We start from the raw sequence: 26,852 nt of genomic DNA, 5'->3' as shown, positions 1-26,852 counted from the left end.
CGCCGAACCTTGTGTTATCTGATTTCATCGTGTGACGCGAATGGCGTAGAACTTTGTGGAAGGCAAGCGGGTCCGAACGATTAGTCTGGAACATTCGACGACTGCTGTGTAAAAGCCGACGTGCTTGACCCGCTGATCAGATTTTCGACGATCGCCGACCGTGTTCGCCGCTATCGTTGTGCTACAAGTGTAGCCTGTTTCTGTGGGCACAGGTTCGCCCAATAAAGGTTAGTTTTGTCTTTCACAGTATTGCTACTGTGTTCTTCAACGTCACCACCACGTGACATTATTTTTCTTATGAAAGTTGCTTTAAGATACCACGCGTTCTACTGAGCCTATTCTCCTCGCTTATAGTGGCCTAATATTTCTGGCTCGTATTCATTATCCTCTCCTTACAAGTTTCCTCATTCCGAGATGCATGTTTGAACTTCACTTATCAAATAATTTCTGAGAAATAAATTATGGGAAAGTAGTGCACCGGACCGAGCTAAGGGGGCACGCGTATCACTGGTGTATGATAAACTAAAGATAAAAGGACGCATGTTTGTCTGGGATCAAGAGCAAAATGAACGGCATCTGTATAAAAGCCGGAGTGACAAGATCGATAAATACGAAACGACTCCAACAGCAAGTGCGCATGACCGGCATGAATCCTTTCACTCGGATGGTTCTGCCAGCAGTTCAAGAAAACTGCCCCACTCATAGCTACGAATTCTTGTGCAAAATGCCCGTAGCATCGTTAATAAAGTCACAGAACTATAATATGTTCTACTGGCGCATAGTCCCCATGTAATATTACTTACAGAAACATGGCTACATGAGGGAACACGCAGTGATTGCATTGTTCCTTCCGGGTACAAATTCTTTGGGTGGGACTGAGATTCACGAGGTGGTGGTGCTGCCATCATAGTTTAAAATTCCGTCCAAGCTTCTACGATTGAATGTAATGTTCCCGAAAGTGTATGGTGTAAGCTTACGTTCGAAAACAAAATTTACTTCATTGGTGTAGCATACAGACCACTTGCGTCTTCACCAGCGTTTCTGGATCTACCAAGCGAATTTTTGGTTGACCATGTTAACAGGAACACGAGGCTGATAATGGCCGGAGACTTTAATTTGCCGCACAATAACTGGCAAAGTGTATTGCCCGGCGAGACAGAAACAATTAGGTAAGAAAATCTCTTGGAAATAAAATTTTGCCATGGCTTGGAACAAATTTTGCACGAACCAACTAGGGTTACAGAAAAGTCAAAGCCATTAATGGATCTTGTTTCCCTATCGCACAACATAATAGATTATGCATTAGATATATTTAAGCGCGTATCACACCATAAAATGTTGTCTTAAAACTTACAGACCAGTGCGTGCAATGTAGGGAGACTGTTTCTTCCGGTAAAAGTAAAAGACTTTAAAAATGCAGATTACACCGCCATCATCGATTTTTTTAGAATTACAGTTTAGTTACTTCAAGCAGGCATCAAAGTGCGAGTCTATGGAGCAACTGTGCAAAAGATTTAAAAGTAGCATCATAGCTTGCGTCGAGTGCTTTGTTCCCACTCGTATTAAGAAAATGTGCAAACCAGACCCTTGGATAACACGCAGCATTATCCATATGAAACGGAAAATGCAGAAATATGAAACGGAAACGGAAATCGCTTCTTTAAGTCTGTTTATACAACAGAAAAAGGTGATAATATACGCGAATACATCAACGGTGACATGACGACCGCAATGGAACCAGTTATTATCAGCCGTGAAGGTGTTTTTTACAATTCATGCTCGAAGTAGACGCGAAGAAAGGAAGCGGACCGGATGGTCTACCAACTGAAATTTTGAAACGATATGCCGAATGGGTTTCCTTTTACTTAGAGATAATATTTGCGAATTCATTTGAAACTCATTCACTGCCACAAGACTGGCGCAATGCAATAGTAATCCCTGTTTTTAAAAATCGGAACCGTGCACAAGTAAACAATTACCGACACATATCCTTGTCGTCAGTTTGCTGCAAGGCCCTAGAACACGTTATTGCAAAACATATTATTAGTTTTCTTGACACTAACGAGTTACTTTCCACAATCCAGCATACATTTAGGAGCGGTCTTTATACCGTGACACAGTTAACAGAAACACTCCATGATTTCTACTTGAGCATGGATGCACACCTACAAACAGACGTAATAAGGGTTGATTTTAGGAAAGCGTTCGATAAGGTTTCTCACCGGAAATTGCCTTTTAAGCTTGATAGAATAGGAATTGGTAAAGCAGTAATAAAATGGATAGATGCCTATTTATCTATGCGTCAACAGTCTGTAAGGATTGAGGATTGCATTTCAAATCCATTGCGTGTGTACTTTGGGGATCCCCAAGGTTCCGTTTTGGGACCAATACTGTTTTTGTTGTTTGTTAAAGATATCGGTGCACTAGTTGAACTGCCTGTTAAAATGAAACTTTTTGCCGATGATTGTTTCATTTCTTCCCCAATAGGTTCCGAAGGTGATCAAATTAATCTGAATAGACGCTTAATTAATCTGAATAGATGAGTGGTGTTTAAAATGGGACATGGAAATCAACTATAACAAAACAACATTTACGCATACTGGCTCAAGTAGGAGCGAACTTTCCTTCATGTACCACATCGGAAACCATCCTCTGAATAATGCAGCTTCTTTCAAATACTTAGGAGTCAGTATTATGCACGCATTGCAATGGCGCTCACACATTGATAATGTATGTTCCAAGGCAAACCAAAAACTATGCTTTTTAAAGAAAAAACCGGAATGCGCTACACGGGACTTGAAATGAACAGCCTACAAAACTTTTGTACGACCAGTCTTGGAGTACGCTTGTGTTGTGTGGTCCCCTCATCAGAACGTCCTGAAGGCAAAAATAGAAAGAATACAAAGATTGGCAGTCCGTTTCACATGCGGTAAATACCAACGCACTGAGTCTGTTACAGCCTTGTTAAAATCTTGTGAACTGGAAGCTCTGGAGGAACGCAGATGTAAGCATAGGCTAAAGTTTCTTTTTTAAAATCATGAGTGAGCGAACAAAAATAAACAAGGATCTATATCTACAACCTCCAGGAAGGAGATGCGATCGTCTAAACAATAGCTGAGCTATTCAACCTTATTTAACACGTACTGATGCTTTTAGTTTCTCGTTTTTACCTGACATCATTGAAATGTGGAACAGATTTCATAATGCAGTTGTGAGCAACGAGGGCTCTGCCGAATTTGAAAATGCGTTAGATACTTTCTTTCGCGATGATGTATACTAAATTTTTCCTACGAGCATTTTTGTTTACTTTTCTTTGTATAACTACTGTTCCTTGCTCCTTTTTTTCTCGTTGTTGCTGTTGTTAACTACCAACAGCGTCAGTGAATTTGTATGTTACATATAATGAAAATGATGTATCATGTATTCTTGACACATCACCCTCCCTGTAATGACCCCAAGAACGGGGTTCACATTATCAACTAAATAAATAAAATGCGGATGATCTGTTTTTGTTACATACACTTACGCGGCTACGTATGCATCGCGCACGGCACGTGGCTATGCATACACTGGCCATACAGAGTGCGTGCACTTATCGTTTCCTGCAGGTTTTTGTACGTGCTCAATGTTCGTATTTGTTTTGTTTTATGTGCATGTATATTTTTTATAATGTTAATCTCAACATTCATCTAGCGAGAACTGTTTGCTCTGTTTATTTTTCGGGAAGTGTTTCTTCTTCAATAAAAAATTGCGCATTCTGTTTTTGTTTTTTCCTGTTAATACAAAATAACCACGTAAACGTGCGGTTTCGATATTATGTCGGGCTGAATTGGGAGCTGCGTGGGGCACTCGTTACTTTGCACATAAAAAAAAACATAATGGGTCGTTAGCTACCGAACAAACACCGTGCTGAAGGAGGCCATGAGGATAAAATTGTTCGTTGCCTAAAACGAGAGCACGGGGGGGTATCGCCGTGGGCTACCGCCCCTGGTGCCGCTGACCTTAGTGACGTCACTGAAAGAAAGCTTTGCTTCTTTTTCTGACCTTCCGCATGAGTGACCGAGAGAAAAGGTACCCAGCAACTCCGTTTGTTCAGTCACAGCCATGTCAAGCGAACGAGCAATGAAAGGGGAAAATTGGCAGAACCAACGTGGGACCCCTTTTAATCGCAGCTGTCACGTGAGCGCAGGCAGTGCAACTGGCCCATAAGCGCACGTACACTTGGCGGTCAGATGCATACTATACCTTCATTCGCTTCTTTCCCTATATTGTCGTCGCTCCTATGATTCTCACAAAGTCCACACTATGACTACTACTTGTAAATCGCCTTCTTTAGTTGTCTCATTGTACGAAATTGTAAATTACTTCAATCTGGCGTACCGTTCCGTGGTCCTTGTTTCAAGTTATTTTGCAACACCTGCACACACTTGACATGAAAATTGTAACAGCGCAAACACATGCAACCACAAAGTATCAATGACGAGACACAAGCGCTGTGTCTCGTCCTTGTTCCTTTGTGGTTGCATGTGTTTGCGCTGTTACAATTTTCATGTCAAGTATGCACCAACTCGCCTAGAAAGAAGTTTTAATGTGCACACACTTGATCAGATTCAAAGTGTCACTTTGTAACAAAATAAGAGTATATACGCCGTTCCAGCGGTGGCGATTTTCATTTTCTGTTTTGCGAATCACGTTTCCGTCCGGACACAGAAGCGTCAATTCTGTGGTTGCACTGGTCGGTGGCAGTGCGCCAATGATGATTTTGCTTCTCTCCGCCTTAGGTCGGCTATGCGGTGGCGGGTGACCGGAGCGATGGCGGGCACAGACGAACAAGCCTGGGGGCGGGCTCTCGCCCACTTGCAGCTGCTGCTCACCGACGTGTCGCCAATTCCCCGATGGTCTCCTAAAGAGGGAAACGCTCCATCTTTTCGTTAATTACTTTTGTTTCATCGTAGAAAGACTATGATGCCTTGTTCGCATGTCGACAGCGCAAAGGTAACTGCGCTTGGGATGTTTATAACATGTACCACTTCATGTGTATAGAATAAAAAAGCAGCAGTTGCAGTAGCATCGTCATTTGGTGTGAACACATAGAAAGACAGCGTAGAGGAGGGGGAAGGGAGCGGGCTGGCAACAGCCACCAGACGGGGCAGAACGCCTGTCTACGAAAAAGGAGCGGGCAGAAATGGAAGGGAAGACAGAACAAATCTCACAAAATACAGTGACAAAATAAGAGTATAGGCAGTCACCGCACGTAGCACTGGCAAAGCTAAATAAAACAAAATGGAAGACATTACGAACGAGATCTCTTCACTCGCTAACAAAAAAGACAGTCATGTCAAGGAAAGTCGACGTGCAAGGTTAATCTAAGATGATGCAAAGTTGCATTATTGCATGACATATTTGCATTATTTGCATTTTCTTCGTTTCATTGTCAGAATTTGCATTTTTTTTCTCCGGACCCTCTCTTTTTCTGATTCCCTTTCTTTCTTTCTTTCTTTTACGCGCATGTACGTCGACGTCGATTTGTTTCGGGTCGACTGTGGTTGGCACATTTTTCTGTTTTGACCAAGAAGCTAGGTGTGCCCATCATGGAGATAGCGCTGTCTGTGGTGAAGCGTGGGTAAATTTCGGCTAAGTTGACGCTAATTAAGTCCGTACCGTTAATTTTACCAACTCCGCGACTAATTATCGCTTATTGTCTCGTTCAGACCTGAATTCTACACCTTGTGCGACTCGCAGCGAAGTTCTGGAGGCGCGAAAGGGCTGTTTTTTGACCTGGAGGCCGGATAGATACCAGCATCCCACGTACCCCAAACCTGTGTGAAGTTGCCAAGAAAGTCCTCTTCAAAACTAAGTTGCAAACGGGAAGCCAAGTTAGCTTCTAGAAAACTCAGCAGGGCGATGCGAGCTCTATGGCGCAGAGGAGCAACCACTGCATGGCAACATTCATCGAGCATTGGCGTCCCAACTATTTCTGGAGTGAGGAGAGGGGGGGAGCAAACTGGGAAACCATCGTATCCCCTCTCTTTTTCTATATATTGGCACGTGTACTTGTTTTTATCGGGCGACACGTTTCACCGCCTAACAAATGTTATCGCACAGCGCAGGACGCGCCTGCATGTATCGGAAGTTTCTGGAATGTTATCGATGCTTCCATCCGCTGTCTGTGACCGAACCTTGTGTAATCTGATCGCATGTGTGCGCCACGCGAATAATGTAGAACCTTGTGTGGAAGGCTCGCGGGTCCCAGCGATTACTCTGAAACATTGGACGACTGATGTATAAAAGCCGACGTGCTTGACCCGCTCATCCGATTTTGACGATCGCCGACTGTGTTCGCCGTTGTCGCCGTTCTTTAAGTGTAGCCTGCTTTTGTGGGCACAGGTTCGCCCAATAAAAGTTAGTTTCGTCTTTCACAGTATTGCTACTGTGTTCTTCACTCGTCACTCCACGTGACAATATATATATATATATATATATACACTGCGAAGTAGACTCGCGTATGAAGCGATTCATTAAAAAAAATTATGGGGTTTTACGTGCCAGAACCACTTTCTGATTATGAGCGCACCGTAGTGGAGGACTCCGGAAATTTCGACCAGCTGTGGTTCTTTCACGTGAACCTACATCTAAGTACACGGGTGTTTCCGCCCCCATCTAAATGTGGCCGCCGTGGTCGGGATTCGATCTCGCGACCTTGTGCTCTGCAGGCTTACACCATAGCCACTGAGCAACCACGGCGGGTAAGCGATTTATTGACGTTTCGGCCGGAGTCCGGTCTTCATCAGAAATTTCATCATAAATCGCTTCATACGCGCGTCTACTCACTGCGCATATTTGCCCGGACCCAGAAACGCTTTCTACACCGAAGCTGTATTTCGCTACTTTCCGGCAGATCGATGACTTTAGACCGAAATTCGTGGCCCGATACCGAAGATAGTGCAATACCAGGCCGACCCGCGGTGGAGGTGAAGCAGGCTTCAATCACTCCGCCAGCTTGCAAAAATAAGCTTAATATCTTGGGTCCAAATACAACCCGTATCAGATATTGAGGTGATAAGAATAGATAATACATTTTGACCCGCGTCGGCGATGTCTACGTTCGCACCGCCCCTCTTTGTCAGCGTTCCAAGCTCTTGCGCATCTCCTTTCTTTTCGCTTTGCCGTGGTGACGGTCCCGTCGTCCACGCGAATGCATATAAAAATAATGGTAAACGAGTTCGTACCTATGCTCATAATTATGCGTCACCCATTCACGTTCACAGAGTGGTATGACTCAGGCTTTCTTTTGGTGTGTATATATATATGTATATATATATATATATATATATATATATATATATATATATTTATGCATTTCGCCTAATTGCATTAGTTTTAATGATTTACTCAACTTCTCAAATATTATATTTAGACGACAAGTGTGAATGAGAAAATTCGTCAGCATACCTTATTCTTGTTTGAGAATAAACGAAAGTTATTGAAACGAGAGTTATCCATACTCATTTGAACGGCTCTGAGATGCCCTTGTTCTTGTGGCTTAACCAGGGATAGCTAGTTGGTGGGCACACTTGGTCAGGCAATAGCCTGGCCAACGAAGGTATTACCACTTGGCCAGAAATTAACTGTGGTATTAAGTTACACCTTATTGTACAAGATATTGTGTATTGGAAGTTATTCGAAACATAGAAAGGCCTCTAAATGCATCCCTTTAATAATTTTTAAATAGATCTTTAAATCAGTGCATACTGTAATGAAATAAAGCACCACACAATTAAGTGTCCGGCAGTGACTGAACAAAAACCTCTGCCTGGTGTCAACGTTTGGACAGAGGCACTTGCCTTCATTATGGGCAAGAACTGATTTCCACATAGCTCATCACTCGCAAGGGTCGAGGAGGATAAGCACGTGCGTTAGAGTAAAATCAAGGAGATGGAAAGGGGAAGTGGAAATGTTTGGAGGTAAGGATTAGTTTGCCATAGTAAACGGGGTGTGCTAAGGGTTCTCCCAAGTGGAGTGACAAAAAACCTACAGAATTTCAAATGGAGTACATATTCGTTACTCGTTGCGCAGTGACTAACAAATTAGTGGTTACAATTAGAACATACAAGTAGGCGTCAATCTGCTGTGGCAGCCCTTCAGGAAAACCTCATTGACGTAAGGCTTGCACTGTCAACTCTGTGGACAGCTGAAAGTATTTCATAATCATTTCACGTAATGTTCTCGCCATGGCGAAATATAAGAGCTCCCATTGTTCCACTTGCCCTTTGTATTTAATATGATATAATGTTACCTGAAAACACATCTATCTTGATGGACAGCTCTTAAACTTGCAAAGCCTTTGCTCACTTTAACATACTCAGGCTTTTTAGGCACTATGTCAATTTTATGAGCTCTTTGTCAATGGGTAACTGTTCTAAGATCTGTCTTTTACAACATTCATTTATCTTCTGATGGTGTTTACTTGTGAAGCATCTTCTAATATTACGCAGCATTTAATATTTAGGACAACAGCACTTATAGTGGACTAAAGATGACTGTACCGACTGATGAAACTGGCCAGATGACAATATTTCACTTTTAGTACTCTTAAGAGTTCATAAAATTGACATAGTGCTTAAAAAGCCTGAGTATGTTAAAGTGAGTTGATATGTGTTTCGTCGGTTCATGGCAACTCTATATTTAATAATCAGTATGATGTGGCAAAATAAATGTACCAACAACCATCATCATGCACTCATTTCTGTCCTTCCAAGTTGAAGAAGAAACGAAAAATACGAAACGATGCTCAGTAATGAAAATGTTTTGCCTTTAGTGTGCATTTATGACTAAACCTGTATTCTATACATGCTTATACAACTTGGAAGACATTACAGTATGGAGCCCCTCTGGTTTCTTGCTACTTCTGGGAACCGTGCAGCTGTAATTGATGTCGATATAAGTGACCTTTTTTTCAGTATGTGCTGTAAGTAGTACTTAATGAACACAATTGTGAAAATAGGCCCAATGCCGATGCTATTAAGCTATTAAATTTGTCAAAATACATTGCTACCTGATTTGTGTGATGCCAGTGTCCAGCTCCTTTTTATAAATTTAGATGTATTAAGAGGGTAACATTATGGACCTGATGATAAAGGAGTCATTGTAAAGAGAATCTGGTTCATATTTGTTTAATGTTAGGAACAGAAGCCAGAAATATCACCGATGTCACTTGTCATTCTTAGTGATACGCGGATATGCCCTACATACGTTATTCCTAGTCTGCTACTGAGTCCCCCCCCTCAATAAATCATTGTCTAAACATTCAAGATAAAACGTGCAGGTGGCTGTGTTAAGACTTGTTCTTCATTATTGCCTTTCATTGAAAGCTACGACCCAACCTCTTAACAGTACTCCTTTGTCTAAGCAATGCAACTTTGTATCATCAAGTTTAGCTATAAAAATGAATGGGTCTGCCAAAGGCTTCTTCATAGTAGCCTAATAATTTCGCCACTGTTTCATTGCGAAAACTTCCCAAAATGTTTCACCGTGTGCCTTGCATTTTCAGGATTTTGCCCTTGCTGTATAGTTCTGGAATTGCTGACATGCATTATTTCAGGGGTGCATTCTAGCACGATTCATAGACTGAGCTTTCCTTCAATTGTACAAGCAACACTTGCCAAGTGTGCAGCTTGTGTTCACCTACTTGATTCTGAAAAGAAATAGCTGTACACTTTGTGTGGGGTGTTTAACACTTTCCGTGCCTTCGACGAGCTAGGTTCGTCCGTGCTTTTTGGTAAGAACGGCCAACGACAAGCTCAGTTCATAAGCAGAACTTTGCATTCTCTAGCAATGCCACAGACAAGCCAAGACTAGTCTCAGTGCTTAGTCAGGCTTTTGATCAATGGCAACACATAATCCATGGAACAGCGCAAGCAGAAGCAAATTTATGCTTTCTGAGAAGGTAAAATATGATGCCAACTGAGGTTTTAAAAATACTTTGGCCACTCTTGATCAGAAGGAAAAAAGTTGTGGAATTTTACGTGCCAACACCACAGTATGATCACGAGGCACGCCGTAGTGGGGAACTCCACATTAATTATGACCAGCTGGGTTTCTTTGAAGTGCACCAAATGCACATTACATGGGTGTTTTTGCATTTCGCCCTCAATCGGGCTAACAGTGCGGCATGGAAGGGGTTAAAAGGCGCTTGGTAGCACATACTGCACGAGTGTGCTTAACTGAGCTGGTTAGTGCACGTTTACAAAGAAATCAAACTGCGCTGAAGATGGCTGGAGAGAAGACGATGGACAGCGTTGTGGCCCCTGTTTTGACTTTGCCCCGTCTTTAGAGGGGTGAACACTCGAAATGCCGTAAATAATTTAATATAGTAGCTTTTTTACAGCCAGATTCGTTTTCCATGAGGATACTATGCCCGGATGTCACGACACAGTATGTTGTCATGTGAGAGCAGGACATTGCGATGTTACGACACTCGCTCAGGCTCATTCAGTCGTCCGCTATACTGTTCACGAGTAGCAGCACACGAGTCGACCGAGCTAGCCGGACGCCCCGAGTGCGCGTCAAAACGTCGCAATGTCCTTATCCCAGGTGACCACATACTCTGTGGTGATGTCATGACACAGTATCCTCCTAGACAACAAAACCTTAACCGGTGCTAGGGAAGCTATTATACTAAATCACACCGATCCAAGGCTTGTTACTATTTTTCTAGAGCTCTAGAGCCTTAATTTACCGAAAAAAAAGAATGAATAATCGAATATATCGTGTCAGGGTTTATTCAATTGAAACTTCGCAGAAGATGTCCGGCCAAAAGAGTATTGGGGGCTTTGAATAAGAATTTATGGTCCGAGGACGTGTTGTAAATGCCAAAGAAAAGTGGAAGGGGGATAGCCTCCGGGCATAGTTTTGTTGGTAAAGTACCTTATTTGAAAATCTGAAGGAGCTAAGTAACATTTTCTTGGTGGAAATATTGGCTTGCATGGCTGTAACTGGCACAAGAATTGTTGAAGCTTGAAGTAGCATTGACTCTGTCATGGGCACTCAAGCAGTAAGCATTCCTTCTCTGGACAAAGACGTAGATGGGGGGGGGGGGGGGCGAGGTAGAACTGAAAAATATTGGTACCGTCCAGCATGAACGCAAGGACATACTTTACGTTATGCACAACATACGGTATTTTCAACAATAAACTTGCGCACAGTCATAAAATACATATATGCCTGATGGTGGATAGACATAAATGGCTGCCTTATATACCTGAAATTTATCACATGCAGCGTTTCTTTATCCACCTCCTGAAAACACGCGTTGCAGCCATCTGGCTTTACAGAGGTATGCGGTAGTGTGACAGCCATGCAAGTGTTGGCAAACTCTATGGCGAAATGAATGCAAATAAAAGGACAGGCTATTGCTTCCTGTCAAGATAACCTAACTCAGTGCAATACCAGAGCAATTTATATCTGAGTATTTCCGCCATGTTTACACATTGCATTTCTGCCCACATTAACTCTCACAATACTGCACACAAAATGTCCTTTTCTTTCCCATTGCCGAACTGCTATCTTGATCACCCACTATAGATTCTGCTTATCTAAGCCACACATCCTGATTTGCTCGCAAGGAACTAGTTTTATTCCATCTACTTCAGGTTTTAAGGTCAAGTTTGCACAGGTATGCAATTTTAGAGCTGTTTATAATGTTTTTTGTCTTTGCGGTTCGGCAGTGTCATTTTAACCATGTGTTTGTAAGGAAATCCTTTTCTTGCATTCGGGGGTTTGAGTTGTTTACCGCAATCTTTGCTTATACAAGTGCATGAATCTGTCTTTACAAGCTGCCAAGTGCCTTCGCGTCGTCCTTGTGCTCTTCATGCCTTCAGTTTGATGCCTGTTCGTTTGACCGCACACGAAAGTGCAAACTCTCCTTTGACTTATCGGTCTGGTTCTGGTGGCTGATCCCGACTGCCGCACCCTATCTCAAACAATCCTTGTCTGGGATTTCCGCAAGCTTCATTCCCCCCACCTGGTTTCGTGTTTTTGTCTTTATGACACATGTTTAACGTTTCTTTAGCAGTGGTGTTAGATGGATTATCAGTCCCAGTTTAAGGAAAGCTGTGACCGTCTTCAGAAGAGAGACAGCACCCTTAGACAGCCACAGCGCATCATACCTACTGACAGAGAACAATGGCTTTTGGGTCACAATTATTCAGATTCGCCTCTGTGGACTTCTGTGCTTTTGTAACTATTACTGTCGCCTCTAAAATGCACCTATTTGCTGTGAGAATATTGCTGCACAAGTATATGTTAATTTCTTCCAGCATTCTTTAGACTGACTTACTTAGCTTCATCATTATCAATGGGCAGGCATCCTTTGGTCAGGTGAATAAACCCAGCTCTATGGCCTACTTATGAAAAGCCCTGTTGACATAGCGGATGTGTACAATGTTGTCGTGTCTAATTTGGCCAATCAGACCTCAAGCTTCGCTTTACCGCAGCATATCTGCAATTCAAAGTATTCACAAGCCTCTACGTCACTGTTGTTGATCCAGACTAATAGTCTTAAGAATCTGGTGGTCTAGTTTCTTCAACTCCTGTTGCATCAATTGCAGATGCGAGCGAACTACGTCGAACTTCGCAACTATTACAGAGAGAGATGAAGGTATTCTATCACTTTTCTTCGTGACTTCTTTGATGTCACTGTGCAAGAACATTCCCGTAGCTCTCAGCTGCTGAATGTCCCGTATTTCAGCCTTTTCTGTCCCTAGGGCACTTGTGAGAACACAGCCAAGGATGCAACATAATTTGTTTATAAACATCAAAGATCCTCGCGGTTCCTCCTATCTTTAATACTGCTGTGACATTGCTGGCTGCTTGAAGGACAAAGTTTCCAAATTTCAGATAGGAAGACCTCAGCTATCCAGCCTCGCAAACCTTGGAGTACCCATCATGATGAAGGCGCAGAATATTGGCAGGCACACAGCTGGTGGTTTCAAGGGCTAGGCCTGCACGATCAGCCTTCCGATGAGACTTGCTATCCCAGCCTTGTGAGCTGTAGAGCAGTCATCGTTGTGGTGGCGAGATAAGTCTGCATTCTATGTGCTGTTCAGTTCGAGGGCTAGGCCTACAGAATAGATGTCACTGAAGAAACTTATCGTACCAGCCTTGCAAGCTTCGCAGTTGTCATTGCAGTTATCCTTCGCATCGATAGGCAAGATATCGGCTGCTCTGAGGGCTGCGCCGACAGGTTGGGTCCTTTACCTCCGGGTACATCATGGCATTGTGAACTTTAGGCCATCGTGCTGAAGGGTGAGGTCAGACAGGAGCTGAAGCAAGTGGAAGGTGCTCCTGCCTCATGAACCTGCAGATGACTCCTGCAGTCGCAGTACGAGTCCTGATTATTACGGCAGAGAACTTGTTTAAACGTCACAATCGCGTGGTCACAACTGTGACGTCACTTCCGTGCGCGGCAGCAGTGTTTTCGCATGGCATTTCGCTTCTGCCACGCGCGTGTCACCAGTTACCGCCTTAGTTTTATTCAGGGACCTTATCGGATAGCGCAACGCTAGCGATGCCAGCCGCTGGAAGAAATTTGCTTCCTCTACCGTTAGGCGCGCGGATGGATGGATGGATATTATGAGCGTCCCCTTTGGAACGGGGTGGTGGGGTGCGCCACCAAGCTCTTGCTACTATACTGCCTAATATCCTACCTAGGTTAAACAATGAAAAAAGGAAAAAAAACACTCTGAACTACCACGCCCAAATTTTATGATCCCCTATTGCGAACTGTGCTTTTGTCCTTCTCCGTCTTTTGTCGTTTCCCTACTTTTCTTCCACCAATCCTCCAGTCGCCTCTTACTAATGTCTATTGCGGACTTGTTTGCTTTACCACTGCTCCCTCTGAACACAAGGGCTTCAAGGAGGCCAGTGGTGCCTAAATCGACCGCTGGGTAGACGTCTTCACATTCTCATAAAACATGCTCCGTAGTTTCCCTAGCTTTACCGCAGCAAGCACATGCTTCTTCTTCCTTCTTATATCTCGCTTTATAGGTGCGTGTTCTAAGACATCCCGATCTCGATTCGAAAAGTAATGAGCTTCCCTTTGAGTTATGATAAATGGTTTCTTTCCCGATTTCGTTTTTTCCTCTTAAGTAGTTACTCATGGCAGGTTTCTTTTCCATTGCCGCCACCCATGAGATTAATTCAGCCTCTTTGACTTTTCACTTGACCTTCTTTGTTGCTGTGTTGTCCACCCTACAGGCCGCATACTTGCTGGTAAGCTTCCTAGTTCTTTTCCTCCACTGTGAATCAATGGTTTTCCTGTACAGATACCTGAACGCTCTCCCAGCCCATAAACTTTCTTCCATATTCCTCAGCCGTTTTTCATACTCAATTTTACTGCGAGCTTCCCTCAGTTCAAAACTAGTCCAGTCCTGCACAGCTTCATTTGTAGTCTTCCCGTGAGCGCCCAACGCGAGGCGACCCACTGACCTTTGGTTCCCGTCGAGTCCTGATTGTACCCCTGATTTATAGCAAACCACCGCATTTCCAAAAGTAAGTCCTGGAACCATTACACCTTTCCACATACCTCGGAGGACCTCGTACCTATTGTATACCCATAGCGATCTGTGCTTCATTACGGCTGCATTTCTCTTCCCCTTTACTGTTATGGTTTTTTCCTGTGTTTCCATATATCCATTGCCTTCGTTTATCCATATACCAAGGTATTTATATTCTGTTACCCGAGGTATTTCTTGGCCCTGTATCTCCACTGTCTGTTCACTGTTATCATTGAATACCATAACACCTCATTTTCTAACGCTAAATTTCAAACCTAAATTCTCGTCTTCCTGTCGACAGATATTAGCCAGACGTTGCAAATCACTTTGCTTGTTAGCTAGCAACACAATGTCGTCCGCATAAGATAAACCTGGGAGTTGCTGCTCTATTACTGTACCCGCCTGTCTGTATGAGAGATTAAACCCGATATTACTTCCTTCTAGCGCCCTTTCCATCCTCACGATGTACATCATAAACAGCAGCGGGGATAAAGGGCACCCCTACCTCAGTCCCTTGTTGATATTATTACGATATGCTCAAGCGATGCTCAAGAAATGAGCCACCGCGAGAACGACGACGAAGTTGGTCGGTGCGCTTGGCGCGAGCGAGTGTCAGCCTGGCTGCCTGGCTCCAGTGTAAATAGCCTGTAAATAGCCTCTTCTGTCTGTGTCTTTCCCCACGCAACATTCTGGTGGAGGTCAGCGATCCCCGTCCTCACCACGGAACTCAGAAGTGGTCGGCACACCGAGCTTGTCACCATGCCTCCCGGTGACGCGCCCACCTCTGCAACGGCTTCGGCATGTCCCACTGCTCCCATCGTCACGGTCGCCCCACATCGCGACCCAGGTGTGTTCTCTGGCCTGGAGGGCCAGGATGTTGACGACTGGATCAAACTCTATGAACACGCAAGTGCTAAAAACAGGTGGGACCCAACGGTTATGCTCGCCAATGTCATCTTTTATCTCGGCGGCACCCCACGCGTGTGGCACCAAACGCATGACGACGAGATAACCAGTTGGGACAATTTCAAAGAGAAGCTACGGGAACTGTTCGGCGACCCCATTGGGCGCAAGGCTGCCGCGAGAAAGGCTCTTGCGTCTCGTGTACAGTCATCTACGGAGCCGTACGTTTCCTACATCCTCGACGTCTTAGCTCTATGCCGCAAAGCTGACGATGGTATGTCCGAAGCCGATAAAGTGTCACATATTCTAAAAGGCATCGCCGACGACGCTTTCAATTTGCTTGTTTTCGGCAACGTCTCGACTATCGACGCCATCATCAAAGAATGCCGTCGCCTTGAGCAAGCTAAGAGCCGCCGTATTACACACCACATCACACGGCTACCCAACACTGCTGCTACGTCGACATGTGAGGGTCGACCACGTCAGACCGCCACCTCTGACGACGTCACTAGTATTGTTCGCCGCGAACTCGAGGCCACCTGTTCGCCAGCTTTCTCCACGACGCCTCCCGATCCACCAGCAACCACCATTGCGATGATCCAGGCCGTCGTCCGACAGGAATTTCAGAACATGGGTCTGAACTCTGTGTGTTCCACGTCTCAACCCAACGTTTCCCGTTTCTCTAGCGGCCTTCCTCGTCCTCGGCAGTCCTTTTCCGCCACATCTCGCCGCAACCCGTCCGATTGGCGTACCCCTGATGACCGGCCGATCTGCTTCCACTGCTGTCGCATCGGCCACGTCGCTCGTCACTGCCGCAACCGATGGCCACCAACTCCTCGGACATACACCGCCGCTTATTCCCGCACCTTTGGACCTTCCGTTCCCTATACCAGCCGCCATGAATCCACTGCCGCTGATGCTCCTGCTCCGAACCTTCGGTACAGCCGCTCGCCCTCACCTCGACGCCATCAGTCTCGTTCGCCCCAACCCCGTCGCTTCTCTTCGCCGCCTATCGCCTCCCGGATCCAGCCGGAAAACTAGGCACTGCAGCTTCTGGAGGTGAAGCTGCATTATCGACCCTGCCCTCAAATCCTCTGCTCACGTTACCCACGAACCGAAACCTTCTTGACGTTGACGTTGACGGCTATCCTGTCACGGCACTCATCGATACAGGAGCACATCTTTCAATTATGAGTGCTGCCTTCCGACGACGACTCAAAAAGCTCCTCACCCCAGCGTCGGCCCGCGTCGTACGCGTTGCGGATGGCGGTACTGTGCCTATCATCGGCCTGTGTACGGCCCGCGTCAGCATCGCCGGCCGCCACACTCCTGTCCTCTTCACCGTAATTGCTCATTGCCCCCACGACCTCATTCTCGGCCTCGATTTCCTCTCCGCACATTCTGCTCTTATTGACTGCTCTTCCGGTACCCTTCGCCTTGAGTTGCCGATGCTCGCAGAACCTTCTGACGCACCCCACTGCCGCTTACGTCCCACCGGTTTTCTTCGCCTACAGCCAAAGTCAATAGCCTACATTGAACTGTTTTCTTTCCCACCAGTTCCTGATGGCGAGTACCTCGTCACTCCTCTGCCCGACATTCCAATAAGGTATGACGTTACAGTGCCTCACAGTATACTTAATATTACTGGGAACCGCACTCGAATGCCTGTCTGCAACTTTGGATTGGCAAAGCAAATTCTACCGCAAGGTATTTGCCTTGCCACCATTGATTGTCTCGGCGACCAACACGTGGCAGCGTTATCGACCGATGATCCTCGAGAGCTTAGCAGGCCCCTCGCGCCAGCCTCGGGTGCCGATCCTAATATAAAGAAAATGGTTGCAACGGACCTGTCCTCGGCGCAGGCTGAAGGGCTTTGCCAAGTATTATCGTCCTACCGAGATATTTTCGACATCGACGATCGCCCTTTAGGCCAGACGCTCGCGGTCAAGCATCGTATTCTTACTGGCGATGCTACGCCTATTCACCGACGACCGTATCGAGTTTCTGCGTCAGAACGCCGAGTAATTCAAAACGAAGTCAACAAAATGCTCGATAAAAACATCATTGAGCCTTCTTCGAGTCCCTGGGCGTCACCTGTAGTGTTGGTTAAGAAGAAGGACGGCACATGGCGCTTCTGTGTAGACTACCGTCATCTGAACAGCATTACAAAGAAGGACGTCTACCCGCTCCCACGTATAGACGACGCCCTTGACTGCCTGCACGGTTCCAGCTATTTCTCGTCTATTGATCTTCGTTCGGGGTACTGGCAGATTGCTGTTGACGATATGGACCGCGAAAAAACCGCGTTCATCACACCTGACGGCCTATACCAATTTAAAGTAATGCCGTTTGGATTATGCAATGCCCCTGCCACCTTCGAGCGTATGATGGACTCTTTGCTCCAAGGTTTCAAATGGTCCACATGCCTCTGCTACCTCGACGACGTCATTGTCTTCTCGCCAACGTTCGACACTCACCTTGAACGTCTCACAACTATACTTGATGTATTTCGAAAGGCGAAGCTGCAACTTAACTCGTCCAAATGTCGTTTTGGCCACCGGCAAATTACTCTTCTGGGCCATCTCGTTGATGCTTCCGGAGTACAGCCTGATCCCGACAAAACTCGCGCTGTCAGAGAGTTTCCGGTCCCGAAGACAGCCGCAGACGTTCGAAGTTTTGTAGGGCTATGCTCGTACTTTCGTCGTTTTATTCAAGATTTTGCGGCAATTGCTAGACCCCTCACTAATCTTTTGAAGAAAGGCGTACAATTCTCGTGGGGTACTGCAGAAGCCGCCGCCTTCTCTCGTCTCGTTACTCTTCTCTCCTCACCACCTATTCTCGCCCACTTCGACCCTGATGCCCCTACAGAATTGCGTACAGATGCCAGCGGTCATGGCGTAGGTGCCGTCTTAGCCCAGCGTCAGCGTGGCCAGGATCGCGTAATTGCTTATGCGAGCCGCCTCCTCACACCATCGGAGCGCAACTATTCCATTACGGAACGAGAATGCCTTGCTGTAGTCTGGGCGGTTGCGAAGTTCCGTCCTTACCTTTACGGTCGCCCTTTTTCCGTAGTAACTGACCATCATGCTCTCTGCTGGCTCTCTTCGCTAAAAGATCCTACAGGTCGGCTTGGTCGCTGGGCTTTGAGGCTACAAGAATTTTCATATTCCGTGGTGTACAAGAGTGGCCGCCTGCACCAAGACGCCGACAGCTTGTCGCGTTACCCTGTTGACGACTCTGACTCCCCTAATATTGCCAGTGCTTCTTGCGTATTCTCGGTATCCCAGCTGCTTCATTTCGCCGACGAGCAACGTCGTGACGCCAACATCAGAGCACTCATCGACCGTTTTGAGCACTCTCCGGCCGATGCTACTCTACGCCTCTTCGTCCTCCGCGACGGTACTCTGTACCGTCGTAACCTTCATCCGGACGGCTCTGAGTTCCTGCTTGTAGTACCTAAACACCTCCGCTCCATCGTTATAGAACAGCTCCACGACGCACCAACGGCAGGACATCTCGGCGTATCTCGAACCTATGACCGTGTACGTCGCCGTTTTTTCTGGCCTGGTCTTGCCCGTTCCGTACGACGTTACGTCGCCGCTTGTGAAGTTTGCCAACGACGCAAGAAGCCTTCCCAGCTCCCCGCTGGTTACCTGCAGCCGCTCGACATTCCTGCCGAGCCCTTTCATCGTGTCGGCTTAGACCTTCTTGGCCCATTTCCGGAATCTACATCAGGAAGCAAGTGGATTGCAGTCGCGGTGGACTACGCGACGCGCTACGCCGTAACCCGTGCTCTTCCGACCAGTTGCGCAACTGATGTTGCGGACTTCCTCCTACATGATATTATTTTGATGCATGGTGCTCCGCGTCAATTGCTAACAGACCGTGGCCGTACGTTTTTGGCCAAAGTCATCGACGACATCATGCGTGCCTGCTCAATACGTCACAAATTTACCACCTCCTACCATCCCCAAACGAACGGCCTCACTGAGCGCTTGAACCGCACCCTTACAGACATGCTATCCAAATACGTTTCCGACGACCACCGTGACTGGGACCGGGCTCTACCTTACATTACCTTTGCATATAACTCTTCCCCTCTCGAAACTGCTGGCTTTTCCCCGTTTTACCTCTTGTATGGCCGCGAACCAACGCTACCACTGGACACTGTGCTTCCGTCCGCCACAGCTTCAACTAGCGCTTATGACCGTGATGCAATCGCCCATGCTGACCACGCTCGCCAACTTGCGCGCAGTCGTCTACAAGTGTCCCAAGACAAGCAGAAGCAACGCTACGACCTCCGTCACCGTGATGTCCATTTTGTGCCCGGCAGCCTCGTGTTGCTTTGGTCACCTTCGCGTAAAGTTGGCCTATGTGAAAAACTCCTTTCTTGTTACACAGGCCCATATCGCGTGCTCCGCAAAGTGACCGATGTCACCTATGAAATCGTTTTAGCCACGCCCACTACGTCCTCCGCTGTGACAACCAGGGACATCGTCCACGTCGCCCGACTTAAGCCCTACAACTCTCCACGCGCCTTGGATATTTAACAGCACCGTGACGGTGCTTTTGCCGCCGGGGGGTAGTATTACGATATGCTCAAGCGATGCTCAAGAAATGAGCCGCCGCAAGAACGACGACGAAGTTGGTCGGTGCGCTTGGCGCGAACGAGTGTCAGCCTGGCTGCCTGGCTCCAGTGTAAATAGCCTGTAAATAGCCTCTTCTGTCTGTGTCTTTCCCCACGCAACAATATGAACTTTCTCCTCGCTCCTCACCCCTTCCCATTCAACGCAAACGGTATTTTCTAGGTAAATCTCTCTCAAAAGCTGTTGACAATCGTTACCTAAGCCTTCCCCTTCCAGAATATCCCACAAAATGTTGCGGTCTACGTTGTCGTAGGCACCTGTAATGTCTAAAAAGGCGACATACAACGGTCTGCTTTCTACTTTTGATATTTCAATACACTGAGTAAGAACAAACAAGTTATCAACCAAACGCCTATCTATTCTGAAGCCATTCTGAAGCTCTCCTAAAATGCCATTATTCTCTGCCCATGCTCGAAGCTTTAATTTGATTGCCTGCATTACTAGCCTGTGTATTACCGATGTAATGGTCAACGGTCTATACGAGTGAATTCTGTCTTTCTCCCCCTTACCTGTCTAAATTAAATTAATTCTACTTTGTCGCCAACTGTCTGGTATTCGTCTATCTTTTAAAGTTTTTTCCACTGCTTTCACCAGCGCTGGCTTACTTTTTGGTCCTAGTTCATTTATCAGCCTAACGGAAACCTCGTCTAGCCCTGTGGCTGTGCGCTTAGGAATTTTCTCTTCCGCTTTCGTCCAGCTTAAATTTGTCAGCACCAGCTCCTTTTCCATTTGGGTCTCGTTCATGCTCTTTTTTTTCATCAAGCACAACCTCGTCATTGCCTTGGAAAGAGTCGGCTGTTGCTTTTCGGATGTAATTTATTGCCGCTTCTCCTTTCAGTCTGTTTTCATGTTCGTCTAGGATATCTTGTTGTATTGTTGTTGACTTCCTGCCTAATATTTTATGTGGTTACAAAATATTCTAGGTGCGGCCTTCTTTTTCTCACGTATTTCTGACAACCAACGTTCACTTTCACCTTTTAAATTTGCGCGCGCCGCGTGAATTGGCGCCATCTCTGTGTCCGGGAGCGCAACTTCACGGCCGCTACGAACAGCTGTTTCCATTCGGGTTACTGTATATGCTCCCGCAGGGAGCAGAGTAGCGCATAATGTTTCCGGCGCCGCTCGCACCGCTATTCGCCGAGCGCTATCATCATCATCATCATCATCATCATCAGCCTGGTTATGCCCACTGCAGGGGAAAGGCCTCTCCCATACTTCTCCAACTACCCCGGTCATGTACTAATTGTGGCCATGTTGTCCCTGCAAACTTCTTAATGTCATCTGCCCACCTAACTTTCTGCCGCCCCCTGCTACGCTTTCCTTCCCTTGGAATCCATTCCGTAACTCTTAATGACCATCGGTTATCTTCCCTCCTCATTACGTGTTCTGCCCTTGCCCATTTCTTTTTCTTGATTTCAACTAAGATATCATTAACTCGCGTTTGTTCCCTCACCCAATCTTCTCTTTTCTTATCCCTTAACGTTACACCTATCATTTTTCTTTCCAAAGCTCGTTGCGTCGTCCTCAATTTCAGTAGAACCCTTTTCGCAAGCCTCCAGGTTTCTGCCCCGTGCGTGAGTACTGGTAAGACACAGCTGCTATAAACTTTTCTCTTGAGGGATAATGGCAACCTGCTGTTCATGATCTGAGAATGCCTGCCAAACGTACCCCAGCCCATTCTTATTCTTCTGAGTATTTCAGTCTCATGATCCGGATCCGCAGTCACTACCTGTCCTAAGTAGATGTAAGATTCCCTTACCACTTCCAGTGCCTCACTACCTATTGTAAACTGCTGTTCCCTTCCGAGACTGTTAAACATTACTTTAGTTTTCCGCAGATTAATTTTTAGACCCATCCTTCGGCTTTGCCTCTCCAGGTCGGTGAGCATGCATTGCAGTTGGTCCCCTGAGTTACTAAGCAAGGCAATATCATCAGCGAATCGCAAGTTACTAAGCTATTCTCCATTAACTCTTATCCCCAATTCTTCCCAATCCTGGTCTCTGAATACCTCCTGTAAACACGCTGTGAATAGCATCGGAGAGATCGTATCTCCCTGCCTGACGCCTTTCTTTATTGGAATTTTGTTGCTTTCTTTATGGAGGACTACGCTGGCTGTGGATCCGCTATAGATATCTTTCAGTATTTTTACATACGGCTCGTCTACACGTTGATTCCGCAATGCCTCCATGACTGTTGAGGTTTCGACTGAATCAAACGCTTTCTCGTAATCAACGAAAGCTATATATAAAGGTTGGTTATATTCCGCACATTTTTCTATCACCTGATTGATAGTGTGAATATGGTATATTGTTGAGTAGCCTTTACGGAATCCTGCCTGGCCCTTTGGCTGACGGAAGTCTAAGGTGTTCCTGATTCTATTTGCAATTACCTTAGTAAATACTTTGTAGGCAACGGACAGTAAACTGATCGGTCTATAATTTTTCAAGTCTTTGGCGTCCCCTTTCTTATGGATTAGGATTATGTTAGCGTTTTTCCAAGATTCCGGTACGCTCGAAGTCATAAGGCATTGCGTCTACAGGGTGGCCAGTTTCTCCAGGACAATATGCCCACCATACTTCAACAAATCTGCTGTTACCTGATCCTCCCTAGCTGCCTTCCCCCTTTGCATAGCTCCCAAGGCTTTCTTTACGTCTTCCGGTGTTACCTCTGGGATTTCGAATTCCTCTAGACTATTCTCTCTTCCATTATCGTCGGCAAAATGACGTCGAATGTTCAACTGCGCCGCTGCGAAGCCAACTTTACGAACACGGCGCCGACTCGTTTCCGGACCGTCGAGCGTGCGTTGCACCAATCGGCTCCGGGTTGCAGGCACGGTATTCGACGATATTAAGTTAATGACTTTGGTGAAGTGATACAAAACACGTCATTTTGACACCTGTATTCCAGTATGACGAGGTGCAGCGCAGCAAACCGCACGGAAGGTAGCAAAGCTTTTTACGTGGTGCCGTGCGAACGGACGAGACCGGCCGGCTCCGAAAGGGACCAAGATATGCGAGGTGCGTTCGCCTTGTTTGAAGATGTGAGTTCGGCTTGTTTACATTAAAGCAGCATTTATCTCGAGTAGCACTCCTGCACACGCTGAAATGCGTACGCCTGGCATGAGAGGTTGTTCATTTGTGCGATTTGTGCGATGTGCAGCGCGACGCAGACGCGGGACAAAGAATGAACGACACGTCTGTGTCGCGCACCACATGTTTGCGCGAAGAATGTTAACTTACGAACTCGCCCAATTCGTTGTGTTGCTTCTACGATTGTTCTGACTATGTGGCTCTAGAACAGTGTGTTCAAAACAGAGTAAATACTAGCAGATAATACTAGCCGGCTGCACCCTGTTTTTTTTTCATATATATTTTTTTAATTTGTCGGTACACTGATTTTTCATGTAAGGTCGATTGATATGCTGGTGTTCATTGTTTTGTAGTAAGGAAAAACATCGTGAGCGCCCAGTGATCACACAGCTGTGATAGCTTCAGCATTTACCGCCCGCAATACCTTGCTTGTTCGATCAGCCTTAGTCGACGTGAGGGATGTAGAATTCTGTTTGTACGTTTAATAAGCGCTGTGTTATAGTAAATTAACCTGAGTAGTATGAAGAGATAAAGAAAAATGTGTTGTCATATTGAAGTCTGCAATGTGGGAATAACTAACTTGCAAATTTGCCATCTTATGCGATTAGTACAATAAAGATAACCTGTTGTTGCTCTTAATAACTTGTTGCCTTTCCAGTGGCTTTGAATTCTGCCCGCAAGTTCTCCAAGAACCAGCACTCATCCCCTGTTGTCACCAGCCGTTGCTCATCCATTCCCTTGAACGAAATAAACTTGATCTTGAAGCTCGTGCATCTTGAATCTTTTTCCACTTGCAGATTTGCTGATACGAAGAAGCTGTTAAGTTTGCGGTATGAATCGTAAACAAAAGCTTTGCATAAAATATGCGCATGTGAACATTTGAAATGCGTTTAAATGTACGTGTCTGCACCGCATATCTTGAAAACGAGCAGCCACTATGAACGACGGTTACCGATGAAGGACGGTCAACGGTCACCGACATAATTGCAGGCGCGATATTTCTGTTGACGACATTCATTATTCGTCTCGTTTCGGCAGCCAAAATGTGCTCAAATAATTGTCTACCACACGTGTGTGAAGTTTTCTCTAAACACCCTTTAAAACATTCCTTGCCTTCCTCCTCCGCGAGAAAACTTCATGTGCACACTGAAAAACACTGCACAGTTTTTGTTGCAAGGTAATACGCGTTTGCACGGGAACTTGTGAGCTGTTCGAGCCACTGACGTAGTCAGGATTTTATTTCGAGGGATCGAGAGGGCCTCCGACCCTTTATATAGTCCGTCGCCAGGGGTTGTCTGAGAAGCTCCTTAGTAGATACTTTGGACCCTACAAAGTGACACGCCGCGTTAGTGAAGTGAACTATGAAGTCATTTCCGACGGTGCCACGTCGCCTCGGCGTCGACAGCACCGCTCAGAGATAGTGCATGTTATTCGCCTCAAGCCGTATTTCGCGCGTTAAGGCCACACAAATCCAATCCGATATCATACGAATTCCACACTTCATCCTTCTAGTTTAGTAAGCATCGGGTCGATGCCTTTCTTTTGGCGGGGGAGTAATGCCGCTAGGTGTCACGAGCCAGCGCTGAAAAAAAGAAGTTGGGACTGGAACACGCGCTCAGCAAGAGACGGGCGCTGAAGTAGAAGAGGTGGGTACATCGTCCATTGTCTTTTTGTGACAAAACTGGTGGAGGTGCGGGGTACCGTTTATCCGAGGCCACAAACCCCTCCTGGTAGCAGGAGTACCAGCCCTATCCTAGTGGACACCCCTTTTCACCGGGCAAGCAGGAGAACCCGAGGATTGCCTCCGGAGCTTGATCATCTCTCCGCAACAACATCGACGCCCCCACACACCGGTATGGAAGGAACGTCGACGTCCCTACCGACCATTAGGCAAGGTACGGCCACAACGGCAACACAGTATCTGCTGCAGAATCTCCGAGTGCCGAAAGTATTCCATGGAGATATCTTCGAGGATGTAGAAGACTGGATAGTCCAGTTTGAGCGCGTTGCCGAGATTAATGAATGGAGCGACGCGGCGAAGTTAAGGAACGTCTACTTCAGCTTGGAGGACGGTGCTCGCACTTGGTACGAGAACCGAGAAGGGCATATCAAATCGTGGCTCGAGTTCCGTCGTGCCTTGCTGGAGACCTACACCAATGCTGATCGCCGCGAACGAGCCGAACGGGCGCTCCAATCCCGCATTCATCTGCCGAACGAGAGCGTGACGTCGTACGTTGTTAGAATCGCACCGCTGGCACGAGTTGTTGCAAACTCAGCGCTGACACCCGTTGTTGCAATCGGGTCGCAAGCCCCAAGGGTAGCGTTGGCCTGGCGGCCTGGGGCACTGGAAGCATCCGAAGGTCTCGGCAAAGCATGAGTCGACTGGTAACAGAACAACTGGTTTATTCTAACATCGCAAAAGAGCGGGCGGTCAGGTCGACCGAAGTGAGAGACGGGAGAGCACGTAACTCGACAGAAGAAATCGGAGCCTCTCTCGGCGTCCGGGGGGCAGCTGCTTTTATAGTCTCGCAGCTGAGGGCAAGGAGGAACGTCTCGGGGTGAGACCACGTGACTCTGGGCCCGGGCAGGCTGAGAGACATGTTGAGACGAGTGTAGTGACGCATCGCCAACCCGGCGCCGATCAGACCTCCTCGCTTCACACTTGGGGAGCTCCTCTCCCCGGCTGCCGCGCTTTGACAAGCGTGGGCACACACACACACACGCACACACGAAGACACGTGGCACTGAAACACGCCTGGACGCGCTTGGCGGGAGCTCCGAACGGGCCAAAATGTCCGCCGCTTTGGAACGAAGCCCCGGCGTCCGTTGCATCCGCGCCGGCTATACCGCGCGTCGTAGGCGAAACGTAACAACGTCGAGGATATGACGCGCCTCTTCCGTCGGGTGGGCCCAACCATGTCCGAGGAAAAGAAGCTGCACCATCTAATGCGGGCAGTTAAGGAACAGCTATTTGCTGGCCTTGTTCGAAGCCCGCCGAAGACCGTGGCTGAATTCTTAACTGAAGCCACCAGGATGGAAAAGATGTTACACCATCGCTCAACTTTCTATGAAAGGCAGTTGAGCCCAACTTCACATTCGGACCAGCGCTCAGCACCGTATGACAGGCACGCGAACGCTGCTTCACTGACGGACGCGATTGCCTTTGGAAACGTGGACGTTCTCCGAGATCTTATCCGCTCTGTGGTGCGTGATGAGCTTCAACGGCTCACCTGCCCGCCTCAGCCCACGCTAGGTTCCATTTCTGCCCTTGTGAGTAATGAAGTGCAGCAAGCGATCCAATGTCCCGTTCCAAGCAACAATGCGCCGCCTGTGACAGCACAGTTGCAGCGGCCGTTGTATGCGGAAGTCTTGAGGCGAGTCCCTGTCCCCGCTTCGACCCATTTCGTCCCCGCCGCATCTTACGCCGCGTCATACGTTCCACCGCTCCCATCTGTGCAACCAATCCAACGTATGGAGGATCGTCGCCCGCTCGAAAGGAAATCTGACGTCTGGCGTACCCCGGACAGAAGGCCTCTGTGGTATCATTGAGGAGAAGCCGGTCACGTATACCGCGAGTACCCATACCGCCGTCTCGGACTGCAAGGTTTTGCCGCGGATTCACCAAGGCCCAGATATAGCGAAAGGCCTAGGGCGATTGA

General features: G+C 46.8%; 1 protein-coding gene and 1 pseudogene across 13 annotated transcripts in view; one reads left to right on the top strand and one right to left on the bottom strand.

Moving 5' to 3' along the window:
* Positions 1-6,421, top strand: part of LOC126536996 (uncharacterized) — a 615,291-nt gene extending 608,870 nt beyond the window's left edge. For 11 of the 13 annotated variants that reach the window (XM_072287449.1, XM_072287443.1, XM_072287445.1 and 8 more), the window contains one exon: positions 4,782-6,421. In XM_072287449.1, the coding sequence (XP_072143550.1) occupies positions 4,782-4,935 (154 nt within the window). In that variant the 3' untranslated portion in view covers positions 4,936-6,421. The remainder of the gene's footprint in view (positions 1-4,781) is intronic. The other 2 variants (XM_072287444.1, XM_072287451.1) reach the window with 1 other exon arrangement.
* Positions 6,422-6,917: 496 nt separating this feature from the next.
* On the bottom strand, positions 6,918-7,099 carry LOC126537068 (U2 spliceosomal RNA; annotated as a pseudogene).
* Positions 7,100-26,852: the final 19,753 nt, after the last annotated feature.

The sequence above is a fragment of the Dermacentor andersoni genome, chromosome 3 (genome assembly GCF_023375885.2).
Source record: "Dermacentor andersoni chromosome 3, qqDerAnde1_hic_scaffold, whole genome shotgun sequence".
Taxonomy (NCBI): Eukaryota; Metazoa; Arthropoda; class Arachnida; order Ixodida; family Ixodidae; genus Dermacentor; species Dermacentor andersoni.
The sequence above is the reverse complement of the archived record's forward strand: the minus strand, read 5'-3'. Positions and strand labels throughout refer to the sequence as shown.